A 14,307-nucleotide genomic window follows, 5' to 3' on the forward strand; every position below is an offset into this window, starting at 1 on the left:
TCGAGATTTGGTCGAGATCTCGCTATATTTGTCGAGAACTAGACGAGATCTCATTATATCAGCGGAGTTTTGAGTTTAGACTTACCGGTTTTTCGCCGGAACACGAGATTTGCGATTGGAAGAGAGATAGGCATTGGGCGGGTCGGGTTCTTCGGTTTCTCAAGCAGTTAAATTGAGATTTGAACGGATCGTATCGAGTCTTCACGCTAGCGACTTGCAGCCGACCGAACCACCACTCAGATCGGGCGGTTATCGATTCGGAGATTGTCAGGCCGGTTGGATTCTTTGGGCTGGGCGGGTGCTAGACAGCCCTAGTTTCTGTGTTGTGGTTTGTGTGGATGAGCTCCTCGATCTTGTCATTGTTCTGGAGCTTTGCGGCCATTGCTTCTCTCGGTGATAACTCTCTTTTCGGCTAACTCCTGACAATTGGCGTGTCAACGTGTGAGGTATGCATTTCCTCTTGTGTAATACTTTCCTTGGCTTCAAGAATGAACTTACCAAAGCCCTCTCCTCAGATGAATCAACAACAGAGATTGATGATTCCGTTCATTCACATATGTATCTTCATAAGAGTTTGCCTTCTTTGTTGTCATCGAAGGAGATTTGGGTCTTTATGTGAGAAATCAAGGTTCAAGGACAGAACTGAGAGGAGTTCTAACACGAGATTTGTGATCTGCAACATGGATCGGAGAAGGGATCTTCAGATGAGCTGACTCTTTGTTAAGCAAGTAATTTATTTGGCTATTTGGCATGTGCAGATTGCTTAATCTCATTATCTTTAGATAAATATTGAAGCTGGTTTTATTGTTGATTTTTTTTTTCCTTTTATTTTACTTATTTTTTGTGGATCTAATTTGTTTGGTTGGTGAGAAAGTGTGGGAAAGTTACACACAATTATTATCTTTAGATGAATATTGAAGTTGGTTTCATTGTTGATTTTTTTTTTTCATCTATTTTATTTATTTTTTGTGGATCTAACTTGTTTGGTTGGTGAGAAAGTGTGGGAAAGTTAAATATAATTTTTGCCAATTTTTTTGTTGTAATTTGCATATGTTCAGATGGGAGTGTGTTTTGAGAGTGAAGAGTGTTTGATTTATTTTGGTTTTTGTTTTTGATGAATTATGTGTTAGAGTACCGTCTGAAAAGGAGGTGGGTTACAGAATAGTAACGGAGGGAAGCATAGATGGGTAAAGTGTCAAAAATGAAACCACAGGTGAATAAGTTAAATTCGGGCTAAACCACAGGTGGGTAATCTGTAATTATCCCTATTATTTTATTACGTAGGTAGCATGATTTGGATAATTTGCTCTTTATAACTATACCCTTTCTTTTGAGTATTGTTTTACTCATTTTCTTTTATATAAATTTACAATTTTTCTCACACCCTCTCTCAAAAAAGGTGATTATTCTCTTTCTCTCTCTCTCTCTTATTTATTCTTTCTTGCAACTCTATTTTAGATTGATGTCTAAAATGAATTTTTGTATTTTTTCTGTCTCTACTTTGAGTCGATATATTTTGGTAGTGTGTTTTTTGAGTTTCCCATCACATGTACTCTCTTTCCTTCTTAGATTTTTGATTTTAGATAGTTCTTAGATATTTTGGAAGTGAGAATTTGAGTTTATATTAAAATACAATTTACATGACTATATTTGAACATGTCCATCAATTATTTGAATAATATCAATTGTAAATTTCTGATAGGGTTTGATTATCATGATAAATGATAATCTCTTTTAGATAATGTGAAGTTTGAATCATTAATTTGAAACTTAAAATAATTTAGTTGTACCAAAAAATAATAAAACTTAACACAATATTTAAAAAAAAAAAAAAATTTAGAAGAATATAGACCGCTTCAAAAAATGATAATATCTCTCATACACACCCAATTTAAAAAAAGAAAAGAAAAAAGAAAAGAAAAGAAAAGAAACATAAAATCTAAAATAATAGAATGATATAATTGTAGAGATAAAAGAGATGAAAAATACTTTTAGAAATAGTTCAATTCTTAAGGATAATTAATTATCTTCAATAAATTTTAAAGAATAAAATATGCTTTTTACCACATATGAACTAAGGTAGATAATGGGGAGATAAGAATGTAAAAGGGAGGGAGAACGGTTAGGAAAAGTGTAACAATAAGTTGAAAAATTAATAATGAGAAGAGTTAAAAATAAGAGAGAGATAATATTTTGATTGTTAAATAATGGAGATTTTAAATTACCTTAAATGAGTAATCATTAAAAAATTATAGAAAAAATTAGAAAGAAAAAAGATAATAACATGGCCGCTAATTTGTTTAAATTAGAGTTTAGTAATAATAAATGTCACAATTAACTAATGAAAAATGAGAGAAGATAAAAATTAATTGAAAAATACATTGAATAAGAATATTATATGATTATACAAAAAATTCATATAATGTTAAAAATTATTAAAATACTATGTGAATAATGATAACAAAGGTTAACAATTGTTAACAAATTAGTCAATCATATAATCTTCTCATTTTAAAATATTTCACATTAGAAAATTTTTGTAGGAATAATTTACTGACGAATACAATCAATACTAGATTTAATTTTTGTATAAAAAATAAAAGGAGTTACAATCGTCATAAGCCACCGCTTGGATTGTAGGTTCGAAAAAACTAGGTCTGAGAAAGTTTGTTCAAAACTAAAATAAAAAATTAAAATTTTATATACTTTTTAATGAAACAAAAAAAAAAAAAAAAAAATGTTATAAATAGGTTTCATTAAAAAATGAATTTTTCTCTAACTTTCTGTGGGGGGTAAAAGACCATTAGGCCCATGTCGATGTCTATATTGGGCCAAAGGCCGAGCCCAAGGGAAAAATCCCTCCTCGGTCGCGGGGAGGAAAAACCCTTCCTGGGCATGGGGAGAGCCCTCCTCGGCACAGTGTAGCCGAGGATGGAGGAGGTAACCTGCCACCGGTAGTGACACTCCCTATCATCTCACGGAGCGGAAAAAGTACTAAAGCAGAAAAGGACAACGAGGGTGTTTTAAGGAAAGGCTTCCATTATTGCATTCAAGGCCTTGTGCCTGACACGGCCATACTTCTCTGTCTTTGTAACCACTCCCAACAACTGGAAGAAAGGGCTGATGGGACAAGCACCTACTCTAGGAACCCCATTCAGGAGGAAGAAAACTACTATAAAATGGGAGTAAAGAGAAGCAGAAGGGGCGGAGCGAAGACCCCCCAACACACAAGAGGGACCAGAAAGGGCTCCCGGAACTGTACCAAGGACCAATTCTCCTAGATGAACTCAGTCCATCTCCCCATATCGAGTAAAACATCGTGATAACTGTTGTCCACACACCAAAACCTAGCTCTTTGGCCCACTTTCTACAAATTCATTATACCAGGCTCGCTGGTCTAAAGTCCCACGCATATTGGGCTAGATCAGAAAAATCGGACACTACAATTGGTGCCGTTTGTGGGAAGAGCTTGTGCGTTGGCGAATATGACGGTTAGTCACGGTCAAGCTCCTATCAACAAGAATCCTTCGAGAGGATCATTTTGGCAGTGGTGTGAATTGCGCGAAAGCCCCTCATCATTTCTAGGAACACATCGCCATTATCATGGCTCAGCCTTCGTTTTGGGACACGCTTCGAAGTGTTCACTACGAGGGGAGAACCGCTGGGTAGCGCAGTTTAAGGGGCTTCGGATGCCGAATATGCACCCTCGTGCACTTGTCAAGGGGCTAACTCTTGAGATACAACAAAGAAGCCGAGGGCTAAACCGGAACCTTTTGAAGTGCTAGACAGAACCAAGGTCTTGCATGGTCCTCGGACTCAAACCTGTAGGAAAACTAGACACTCTAACGGCCAAGTGCTAGACAGAACCAAGGTCTTGCATGGTCCTCGGACTCAAACCTCTGGGGAAACTAGACACTCAAACGGCCAAGTGCTAGACAGAACCAAGGTCTTGCATGGTCCTCGGACTCAAACCTATGGGGAAACTAGACACTCCAACGGCCAAGTGCTAGACAGAATCAAGGTCTTGCATGGTCCTCGGACTCAAACCTATGGGGAAACTAAACACTCTAACGGCCAAGTGCTAGACAGAACCAAGGTCTTGCATGGTCCTCAGACTCAAACCTGTGGGGAAACTAGACACTCTAAGGGCCAAGTGCTAGATAGAACCAAGGTCTTGCATGGTCCTCGGACTCAAACCTGTGGGGAAACTAGACACTCTAACGGCCAAGTGCTAGACAGAACCAGGGTCTTGCATGGTCCTCGGACTCAAACCTGTGGGGAAACTAGACACTCTAGCGGCCAAGTGCTAGACAGAACCAGGGTCTTGCATGGTCCTCGGACTCAAACCTGTAGGGAAACTAGACACTCTAGCGGCCAAGTGCTAGACAGAACCAGGGTCTTGCATGGTCCTCGGACTCAAACCTGTAGGGAAACTAGACACTCTAACGGCCAAGTGCTAGATAGAACCAAGGTCTTGCATGGTTCTCGGACTCAAACCTCTGGGGAAACTAGACACTCAAACAGCCAAGTGCTAGACAGAACCAAGGTCTTGCATGGTCCTCGGACTCAAACCTATAGGGAAACTAGACACTCCAACGGCCAAGTGCTAGACAAAACCAAGGTCTTACATGGTCCTCGGACTTAAACCTATGGGGAAACTAGACACTCCAACGGCTAAGTGCTAGACAGAACCAAGGTCTTGCATGGTCCTCGGACTCAAACCTATGGGGAAACTAGACACTCCAAGAGCGCCCAAGTGCTAGACAGAACCAAGGTCTTGCATGGTTCTCGGACTCAAACCTATGGGGAAACTAGACACTCCAAGAGTGCCCAAGTGCTAGATAGAACTAAGGTCTTGCATGATCCTCAGACTCAAACCTTTAGGAAAACTAGACACTCAAAGAGCGGCCAAGTGCTAGACAGAACCAAGGTCTTGCATGGTCCTCGAACTCAAACCTATGGGGAAACTATACACTCCAAGAGCTCAAGTGCTAGACAAAACCAAGGTCTTGCATGGTTCTCGGACTCAAACCTATGGGGAAACTAGACACTCCAAGAGCGGCCAAGTGCTAGACAGAATCAAGGTCTTGCATGGTTCTCGGACTCAAACCTATGGGGAAACTAGACACTTTAAGAGCGCCCAAGTGCTAGACAGAACCAAGGTCTTGCATGGTTCTCGGACTCAAACCTATGGGGAAACTAGACACTCCAAGAGCCCAAGTGCTAGACAGAATCAAGGTCTTGCATGGTCCTCGGACTCAAACCTTTAGGGAAACTAGACACTCGAAGAGCGGCCAAGTGCTAGATAGAACCAAGGTCTTGCATGGTCCTTGGACTCAAACTTATGGGGAAACTAGACACTCCAAGAGTGGCCAAGTGCTAGACAGAACCAAGGTCTTGTATGGTCCTCGAACTCAAACCTATGGGGAAACTAGGCACTCCAAGAGCCCAAGTGCTAGACAGAACCAAGATCTTGCATGGTCCTCGGACTCAAACTTATGGGGAAACTAGACACTCCAAGAGTGGCCAAGTGCTAGACAGAACCAAGGTCTTGCATGGTCCTCGGACTCAAACCTATGGAGAAACTAGACACTCCAAGAGTGCCCAAGTGCTAAACAGAACCAAAGTCTTGCATGGTCCTCGGACTCAAACCTATAGGGAAATTAGACACTCCAAAAGCCCAAGTGCTAGACAGAACCAAGGTCTTGCATGATTCTCGGACTCAAACCTACGGGAAACTAGCAACTTCAAGAAAGACCTAAGTCCTAGGCAGAATGGAGGTCTCGTATGGTCCTCAACCCCCCGGCCTTATGGGAACTAACACACAATGGTGCCTTTCTGAATGTTCAGACTAGGTATAGTCATGCCTCGGTCCTTAGACCAGACACCGAAAACAAGTTAAAACTACGAATATCATCGGAAGCGCGGAAAAAAACCCTAGTACCCAGCGGCCCCCTCGGACAGCCTATTTCAGATTACATGTCCTCAGGAAGTTACCCTGCCCGCAATACAGAACGTGCGGCTGTTATCCCAATTAGTCCTATATAGTTAACCTGTTTAAAGTCGACATTGTTATGCCCGTGGGTTTCGATAAGCTTAAAGTAGTAACTCTTTACCGACAAGAGCATCGGTTCTAAGTACGGTTCGAAAGAGAAGACACCAGCACATTCATTCACAAAATAATTATTGCAGAAAAGAGAGGATACATAAAATGCGATAAAATCATCTTTTATTAGATAAAGAGATAGTACAATGTACATAAAAGGGCTTAGACAAGCCTATGTCATAAGCTAACTAAAAAAAAAGGGGGAATACACGGGGAACGATAGATCCTTCAATTTTGCTCTAGCAGCGAATAAGCAAACCTGGGTGGCACCGGCGATGGAAGAGAAGAAGAAGTAGAGGCACTTGGTCCACAACCTTGCTTTAGCAGCGACTAGGCAAGTCTGGATGGCACCAGTGATGGAAGAGAGGAAGAAGCAGGGATGCCAAATCCCCATACTTGGTCTAGCAGCAATCGAGCGAGCATCATTCTAGCAGCAATCGAGCGAGCATGGGTGGTACCGGCGATGGGAAGTCCAAGCCCTCACGTGCATAACACACGGCACCGGATGGAAGTCCCAGTGCTGTCGCACCAAAAATCTGATGCGACCTCCACCTACTTCGGATTTTGGCTGAAGGAAGAAGAGGCTCCTTTCTTGCCTTATTAAGGAGAAGAAATGTCTTGAGCCTTTGTCTCTTTTGTCCTGACCGGACCATTCTGAATCTTGAAGATACCCAAGGCTTCTGAAGAGGGTGTGGTTCCTTCACCCTCACCCTAGCCTTGACCATTCCACCTCCTAAAGCTCAGTCACACTGGTAATGGGGACTTTGGGAACAGTTGGAGAGTTAGGAATCTGAAAAGCTCAAAGGGTCTACAAATAAAGGGAATGACCTCCCATCGTGCTTCTTATATAGGAGGCAAACCTGGTGGCAATCAAATTACCCAAATCTCCAAAAAGGAATTACGGGCGAAATAAATCTTGTTCAATTTCCAAAGTGATCTTCAACCGTTGAATTTATGTTACCTCATGAAGGGACCCTCATTAAAGCATGCCTCGAATATCGAAGCGACAGGGACGCGGCTTGGATAGATTAAAAGAATGTCTCATGGCCGGAAACGCGTCTTAGGCAAACGAAGAGGCTCTGGCCTTTAGTGGAGGGCCTGATGTGGCAAGCTGAGACGGAGGCCCGATGTCACCAAAACCCTCATCTTTGCTCGAGGGCCCGGACAACAGGATTTTGAGGGGCTATTGTGGGGGGTAAAAGACCATTAAGCCCATGTCGATGTCTATATTAGGCCAAAGGCCCAGCCCAAGGGAAAAATCCCTCCTCGGTCACGGGGAGGAAAAACCCTTCTTCGACTATGGGGAGAGCCCTCCTTGGCACAGTGTAGCCGAGGATGGAAGAGGTAACCTGCCACCGATAGTGACACTCCCTATCATCCCACGGAGCGGGAAAAGTACTAAAGTAGAAAAGGACAACGAGAGTGTTTTAAGGAAAGGCTGTCATTATTGCATTCAGGGCCTTGTGCCTAACACGGCCATACTTCTCTGTCCTTGCAACCACTCCCAACAACTGGAAGAAAGGGCTGATGGGACAAGCACCTACCCTAGGGACCCCATTCAGGAGGAAGAAAACTACTATAAAATGGGAGTAAAGAGAAGCAGAAGGGGCGGGGCGAAGACCCCCCAACACACAAGAGGGACTAGAAAGGGCTCCCGGAACTGTACCGAGTACCAATTCTCCCAGATGAACTCAGTCCATCTCCCCCTATCGAGTAAAACACCGTGATAATTGTTGTCCATACACTAAAGCCTAGCTCTTTGGCCCACTCTCTACAAATTCATTGTACCGGGCTCGCTGGTCTAAAGTCCCACGCATATTGGGCCAGATCAGAAAAATCGGACCCTACACTTTCCTTTTAAATTTATGAGAAAAATTTTATTATTTTTTGATAATAATTTTTTCTCAAAAAAGATAAGTAAGATGAATTAAAAATTATTGGTTTTCTTTTTATGCATTGTAACATTTCATGAGGACACTTTATGAAGACAATTTTTTTTTTTTTGAGATAAACTAATTTATTTATTTGAATTTAAGCTTTTCCAAAAATTGTGAAAATTTCTTCAAAAGGTAATTTATGTTATAGTTAATTTTTTGATTGTGTAGTTGTATGATGGATTTGTGTTTTAATTTATAAGTTGTTTTGGGTAGTAAATGTAGTGCAGTGTGTAATTTATGGAGTAGTCAATTGGTTTTTCATTTTTTTTAGTTAATAAAAACCTTACATATACCTTTTTTTTTTTTTTTTTTTTTTTTTTTTTTTTTTTTAAACATTAGTTAAAATTTCAAAAAAAAAAAAAAAAAAAAAAAAAAAAAAAAAAAGAAAAGAGAAAAAAGAGAGACCACCATAAAAAAATTAGCACGTGCAATGCGTGGGTTTGCGACTAGTTGATGTTAATAGTTTTATTTAATTGTGATATTCTTTGCTCCAAGAAATCTAACCCTTTTGTTCCAAAGGACTTAGTTTTGTTACAACTCCCACAAAAAAATCAATATGACTACATATTTTAAAAATCTAACTGTTGAATTACGTATTCTTTATGATCTTAACATGTATGTCGAATTTCGTGTCGATTGGATATTATTTACTATTCGATCCTTAAATTATTTTTTAGTTATAATTTTAGACTACTAAAACTTGAATTTAATATTTGATTGATGACATAGTTATTGATATTTGATTATTTAGAAATTTTGTAAACATTGATATTATAAAAAGAAAATGTAATCAAATGGTGGATTTATTAAAATACACATCCAATAAAACGATATTTAGTGGGGTAGCTATTTGGCTAAAAAAGGTTCATTTTAAAAAAAATTATAAGAGCACTCATAATAAAGATGCTAAAATAGCTTTTGAGTTATTTTAGCATCTCAACCACACAAAAAAGCCCTCCAATAAAGCTGCTATAGCTAAATTATTTAGTTGTATTTTACCTTCATGCTATAGTGAGCTGTTATCAATAATAGGTCATTGTAGCATGAAGGTAAACATAAATTTTTTTAATATTTTTATATTCCCTCATTTCTCATAAAAATCTATAACTGCTCCTCTCTCTCCTTTCTCACTTCTCTCTCTCTCTCTCTCTCTCTCTCTCTCTCGTCAGTTGTTTTGTGGGTCAATTGGTTCGTGGGTATCGGCATGGGTTAGAGTGGTTTGAGGGTTGATTTGTGGGTCTGATTGGTTTGTGGGTCCGTGGGTATCAACTTGGTTTGTGGGTATCGGTGTGGTTGGGTCGTGGGTATCAACGTGGTTATGTCGTGGTTGTGCTGTGGTTCGTGGGTATCAGTGTGGGTCGATTTGTTTGATTTCTATTAAGTTTTGCTGTGGTTTGATTTCTGATTTGGTCCGATTGTTTTGTTTTTGTTGCTGTGGTTGGTGGTTGCAGGTTGAGAACTGGAAGAGGAAGGTTGTTGGGAGCTGGATTTTTTTTTTCCTTTTGCTGTGATTTGTGGTTGTGGTTGGTGGGGCGATGGTGGAGGTGGTTGTTGTTTTGTTGGTTTTTGTGGCGGTTATTTATTAATATTTTAATGAGTTATTTATATTATTTTAAATGAGTTGCTAACAATATGGAGTTTTTGAAATTGAGTGAATTGTAAAGTGGGTTGTTAAAATAGATAAAGTTGTTTTTTAAGTTACTTAAAGCTATGATTTTTAACTTATTGTGAATGCTCTAAAATGTGTGAATTTAACTTTTTGAAAACATTTGAAGTATAGTAACGATGACCAAATCAATGCTTGTGGAGTGTGTGGGGGAGAGAGGGGCAAGGACTGAGGTTCAAGTTTTCAGGAGAGAGTTTCACGCATATATATACTTAGATTAGACTAGAGTAGAAATTCTATCTTGTATATATATATATATATATATATATTTTTTTTTTTCACAAGATTGAAATGTAAAAAAAAAAAAAAAAAATTATTTAGCACTAGTTATTTTGTTTGACTTTCACAACCCTTGAGAAAAATAGTGACAATTTTCGTCCTAAAGCCCCAAGTGGAGGGATTCAGCTCAAACATTTCGGCCCCTTAAAGCAATTTCAGTTGTGGATAATCCCTTTTTCGTTAGTGCTTTATTTTTTATTTTTTGAAAGTATTAGTTAGTGCTTTATTTGTTTTTTTTTGCTGAATAGTTAGTGCTTTATTTGAAGCAAAGTAATAAATAACAGCAAATTTAGCTAGTTCCTTAATCATTCTGTCAGGAAAAGAATATGGTTGGACTTTTATGCAAATCCCAACACTCCAGCAGCAAGTTAAATATTTAAATGACATTTTATTAAATAGTTTTTTTTTGGCCGATTTCTAAATGGGATTCGGTTATGATGGATTATTATGGGTCTGGCTATCCTTCTTTTTTATTTATTTATTTATTTATTTTTAAATTTTAAATTTTAATTTTTTCGTTATTTGTTTTTACGGATGGTGGTTTGTTTTTACAGACGGTATTTGTGAAAAATTAGATCAGGTTTGATATGTGTTTCAGATGAGGTTAGTTTGGTTTGAGTTGGGGATTTTGGGTTCGTGATTTGGTGAGCAGGGTTGTCCGTAAAAAATGACTTGTTCTTCTCTCACGAGTTTTGATATGGACGCTTCGGGCGATGAAGTTGGAGAAAGAAAGACCATATGGAGAGACAAGGATGTTGGGTTTTTTGAGCCTTTGGATTGTTTTTTTTGCCAAGTGTCACTTATCTAAAATAGGAGAGAATAAAAGGGTTTTAATGACAAAACAATTTTTTGAATAACAATATCATATCATATATTATAGTGACAAGTACAGCTGGTACAGTTGGTATTTAAATAGATACGAAACGTTGGAGTTTTGGTACCGGTGCATGTACGTACGGTACATACCGGCCGGTACGGTATGGTATCCTCTTTCTTACCTCAAATATATTGCAACTATTAAACTAGTTCTATTCTAGACAAAATTTTATTCTATATAAATCTATATTTTCAAAATCAGCTAAGTTTAACATACAATTTCGATTAAAATTTTATTATTACTAATTTTTAAAATTTTAAAATAAAATAAAATAAATTATTTACTTTAAATTATTTTATTCATCCATAATTTTTAGTTTTGATAAAAGAAATGATCCTACATGAAGGGTTTCTCTCATATGTTGTAAGTTATAACCAAATTGTAGTATTACGTATAACTATAAAACTTTATACAATGCCAGTTCTTATTAGAGTATTAGCATTAATTGTGCTAAAATACTCAAGATGCTATTTTAGCAGGCCCCAAAGTACAATTTTAGCACACCAAAGAGCAAATAACCCTCCGTCCAGTGTGTTTCTTGAGCAAAAATTTGCTAATTCTTTTTAGCATTGCAATAGTGATGCTAACACTTATTTTTGTATTCATTTTTTTCTCTATCCTTTTAGACCTCTCTCTCTCTCTCTCTCTCTCTCCAACCCGAACCACACTCCTTTCTCTTACTCTTACACCATCTCTCTCCTCTCTCAAGTCGTTGCACATTGGTCTAGGTCGTTTAAGGTTGTGGCAGTGATGATGGTGGACCGATGATGACATCAATGATCGTTGTGGATCGTGGGGGTTCTAGTAATTGTGGAAATGGTTTTGGTTTGCTGTGGGTTTCAAATGGTAAGTTTGTAGTAGTGGAGGGATTGTGCGTTTGCAGTGGTGGATTGTGGGGTTGGTTTTGTAGTTTATTTGGTGGGTATTATTATTGTTAAACGGTAGGAATTATTTTAAGTTATTTTAATGTGTGATATGCTAAATTAAGAGATGAATTGTATGGTGAATTAATTGTAAAACTGTGTGTTAAAGAAACGAAAGTAGTATTTTGGTTAACTAAACAAAGCATATTTTAGCACATTGGATGCTAATGCATATGTATATTCTTCAATTTTGAAATAATAATAATAATAATAATAATATTATTATTATTATTATTATTATTATTATTATTATTATTATTATTTTCATGTAACTTGTTCGAGGAAAATTGTATTTATCATTGAAAATGTGGGTGTAACCCAGCTTAGAAAAGTTGCTTCTTGACATCTTGTTGTATGATAGGCTTGGATTGAATTGGATTAAATCACATCAATGGAACTATGAATAATAATAAGATATAAAAAGCTGTAATAAATTCAAACAGTTTTATATAATTCAAAATAGTTGATTTATAAGTGGGTTCCCGTGATATGCATTATTGCGTCGGACTCCCACTACAAAATTAGAAAGGAACTTAATCGTAGGCATGATTTCACTATCGAGATTTCAAAAAGTTTTAACTGATGAATTCGAAAATCTTAGTTGTATGCATTTATTGATTGTAACGTGGCTTCACCCGGACTTATATCATGCCAATAAGGAAATGAATGAAAATGAATTAAAATTGACTAATTCGAGGGAAAAAAAGAAAAAAAAAGTTGAAAGAGACCGAGAGGTGAGAAAATTGCGTCTAATTTCTTTAATGATGAAATGATATTGATTACAAGCACTAATACAAATTACTTTCAAGACTGGCCAAAATAACAAAATAGCAACTTCTTTATACGAGTTACTTGCAAGACTTGTTGGCTAAAACAACCAACAAAAAACTTGTAACTTGTATCTAATAAATCGGCTTCACTTCTTGAATACTTCTTGCAATCTTACAACCAACTAACTAACGAACCAATCTTGTAACTAACAAGCTAAATGATTCTTGATTCTTTACAAGAATTACACCCATACTACTACACATCTTGGCTCTCCTGCCTCCGCAAAATTGATGTACTGTCAAAGAGTATCATCAACAACAGAAACTACTCGGCATGAATGGCGAGGGGGGAGGTCACGAATTCTTATCTTGTAGGTTGTCATCAAATCTACACTATAAGCATACAAACTCTCTGGGAGATATTGCAACTCGATCAAAATGTTGCGATTTGGCAGTACAAATAGAGGTCGACTAGGTCCTATCAAACGTTCAAAAGGCATCACGGTGTATTCTTTAATCCAAGACTCCTTTACACCATAAATCTTCATTGACCATATGTCAGCCCTTTTGTGGTCATTATAATCAACCATACACAGACACCCTCCTAGCACTACAACGCGCCAATCTTTCCTATCCAGTCTAGATTTACAATTATCTGGAGTTGGAATCTGTTGAAAATTTTCGGACTCCAAATCGAATGAAACTATAATTGTTGAACCATTTTGCTTATCTTGGCCTAACCAGTGTAGTGCTCCATTAAACGAAGCTGCATAGGGTTGCACCCGAAGCAAGAACGGGTTCTTTCTGTTGATCATCCACATGGGTTTGCCAAGAGTGAACCCCTCAATTCGTTGTTCCAAACCCGTAGGCTGTTCTTGTTCCACTGTTCTGACCACCTTATACTCATTGGTTCCGGGATGGAAACCAAACCCAAAAGCCAACCTGCTTTCATTAGTCATGGCGGGCCGTGAAGGAAACCTGTCAAAACTTGCTGCGTGAATATAGTACACGAAAAAGTTGTGTTCCGAGACTTGATCCTTTACTTCAATATAGGAAAAGAACAAGATCCCACGGCAGTACAGAACAGTAATAAACTTCTTGCTATATTCCAAGGGCAAGTTGATATATTTGAGGTCACCTGTCAAGCCTTTATTATTTTCCAGGGTTCGCTCATACAAATACCACAATGATAAAGTTGGTCATGACGGTCAGAACGGAAATCACTTGAGCAAAGAAGGATGAGGGGACAGGTGTAGGATTGATTAAAAGCTGGTTGAGAATAATCCATAGTATTTGTTTTTGATGAACTGTGTTATATTCTATAGGGAGATCAAGAAGCAGAAAGGGATTGTGAAGAATTGAATTCTCCAAGGAAAGAGAGGAAAAGAAGAAGAAGAAGAAAGGGATTATAAAGAATTTGTGGGGTTGGTTTTCTTTGTTTACATCTCATATCTATATCTATATTCTATATATATATATATATATATATATATATCTCATAGCAGAAGTTGAGAGAAAGTGGATTCCTATAATTAATAAGGTGCTAACAAATAAGAAAAGTACCTATCTAAAATTCAGACACGTTTAAGTTAAAAAGTTATACATTATATTGTTTCCCAGCATTAACACCGTTTGACAATCTTTGTGTATATATATTAAAAAAAAATGGTTAAAGTCAAAAAAAAAAAAAAAATGACTTGCAACTAAAAAAACCTAGTGATGCAGAGAAAGGGAAGGAGAAAAAAAAAA

At 37.7% G+C, this 14,307-nt stretch overlaps 1 protein-coding gene across 1 annotated transcript; it reads right to left on the minus strand.

Moving 5' to 3' along the window:
* Window positions 1-12,857: 12,857 nt before the first annotated feature.
* Window positions 12,858-13,517, minus strand: LOC115985700 (F-box protein At3g07870-like). The gene has a single exon (XM_031108615.1). It carries the CDS (start codon window positions 13,515-13,517, stop codon window positions 12,858-12,860), a length of 660 nt encoding a protein of 219 aa, XP_030964475.1.
* Window positions 13,518-14,307: the final 790 nt, after the last annotated feature.

Source organism: Quercus lobata, chromosome 4 (assembly GCF_001633185.2).
Source record: "Quercus lobata isolate SW786 chromosome 4, ValleyOak3.0 Primary Assembly, whole genome shotgun sequence".
Classification (NCBI taxonomy): domain Eukaryota; kingdom Viridiplantae; phylum Streptophyta; class Magnoliopsida; order Fagales; family Fagaceae; genus Quercus; species Quercus lobata.

What these genes read in the sequence shown, in the direction of transcription:
- LOC115985700 (XM_031108615.1), bottom strand. Translation starts at nt 13,517, where the DNA reads ATGACTAATGAAAGCAGGTTGGCTTTTGGGTTTGGTTTCCATCCCGGA.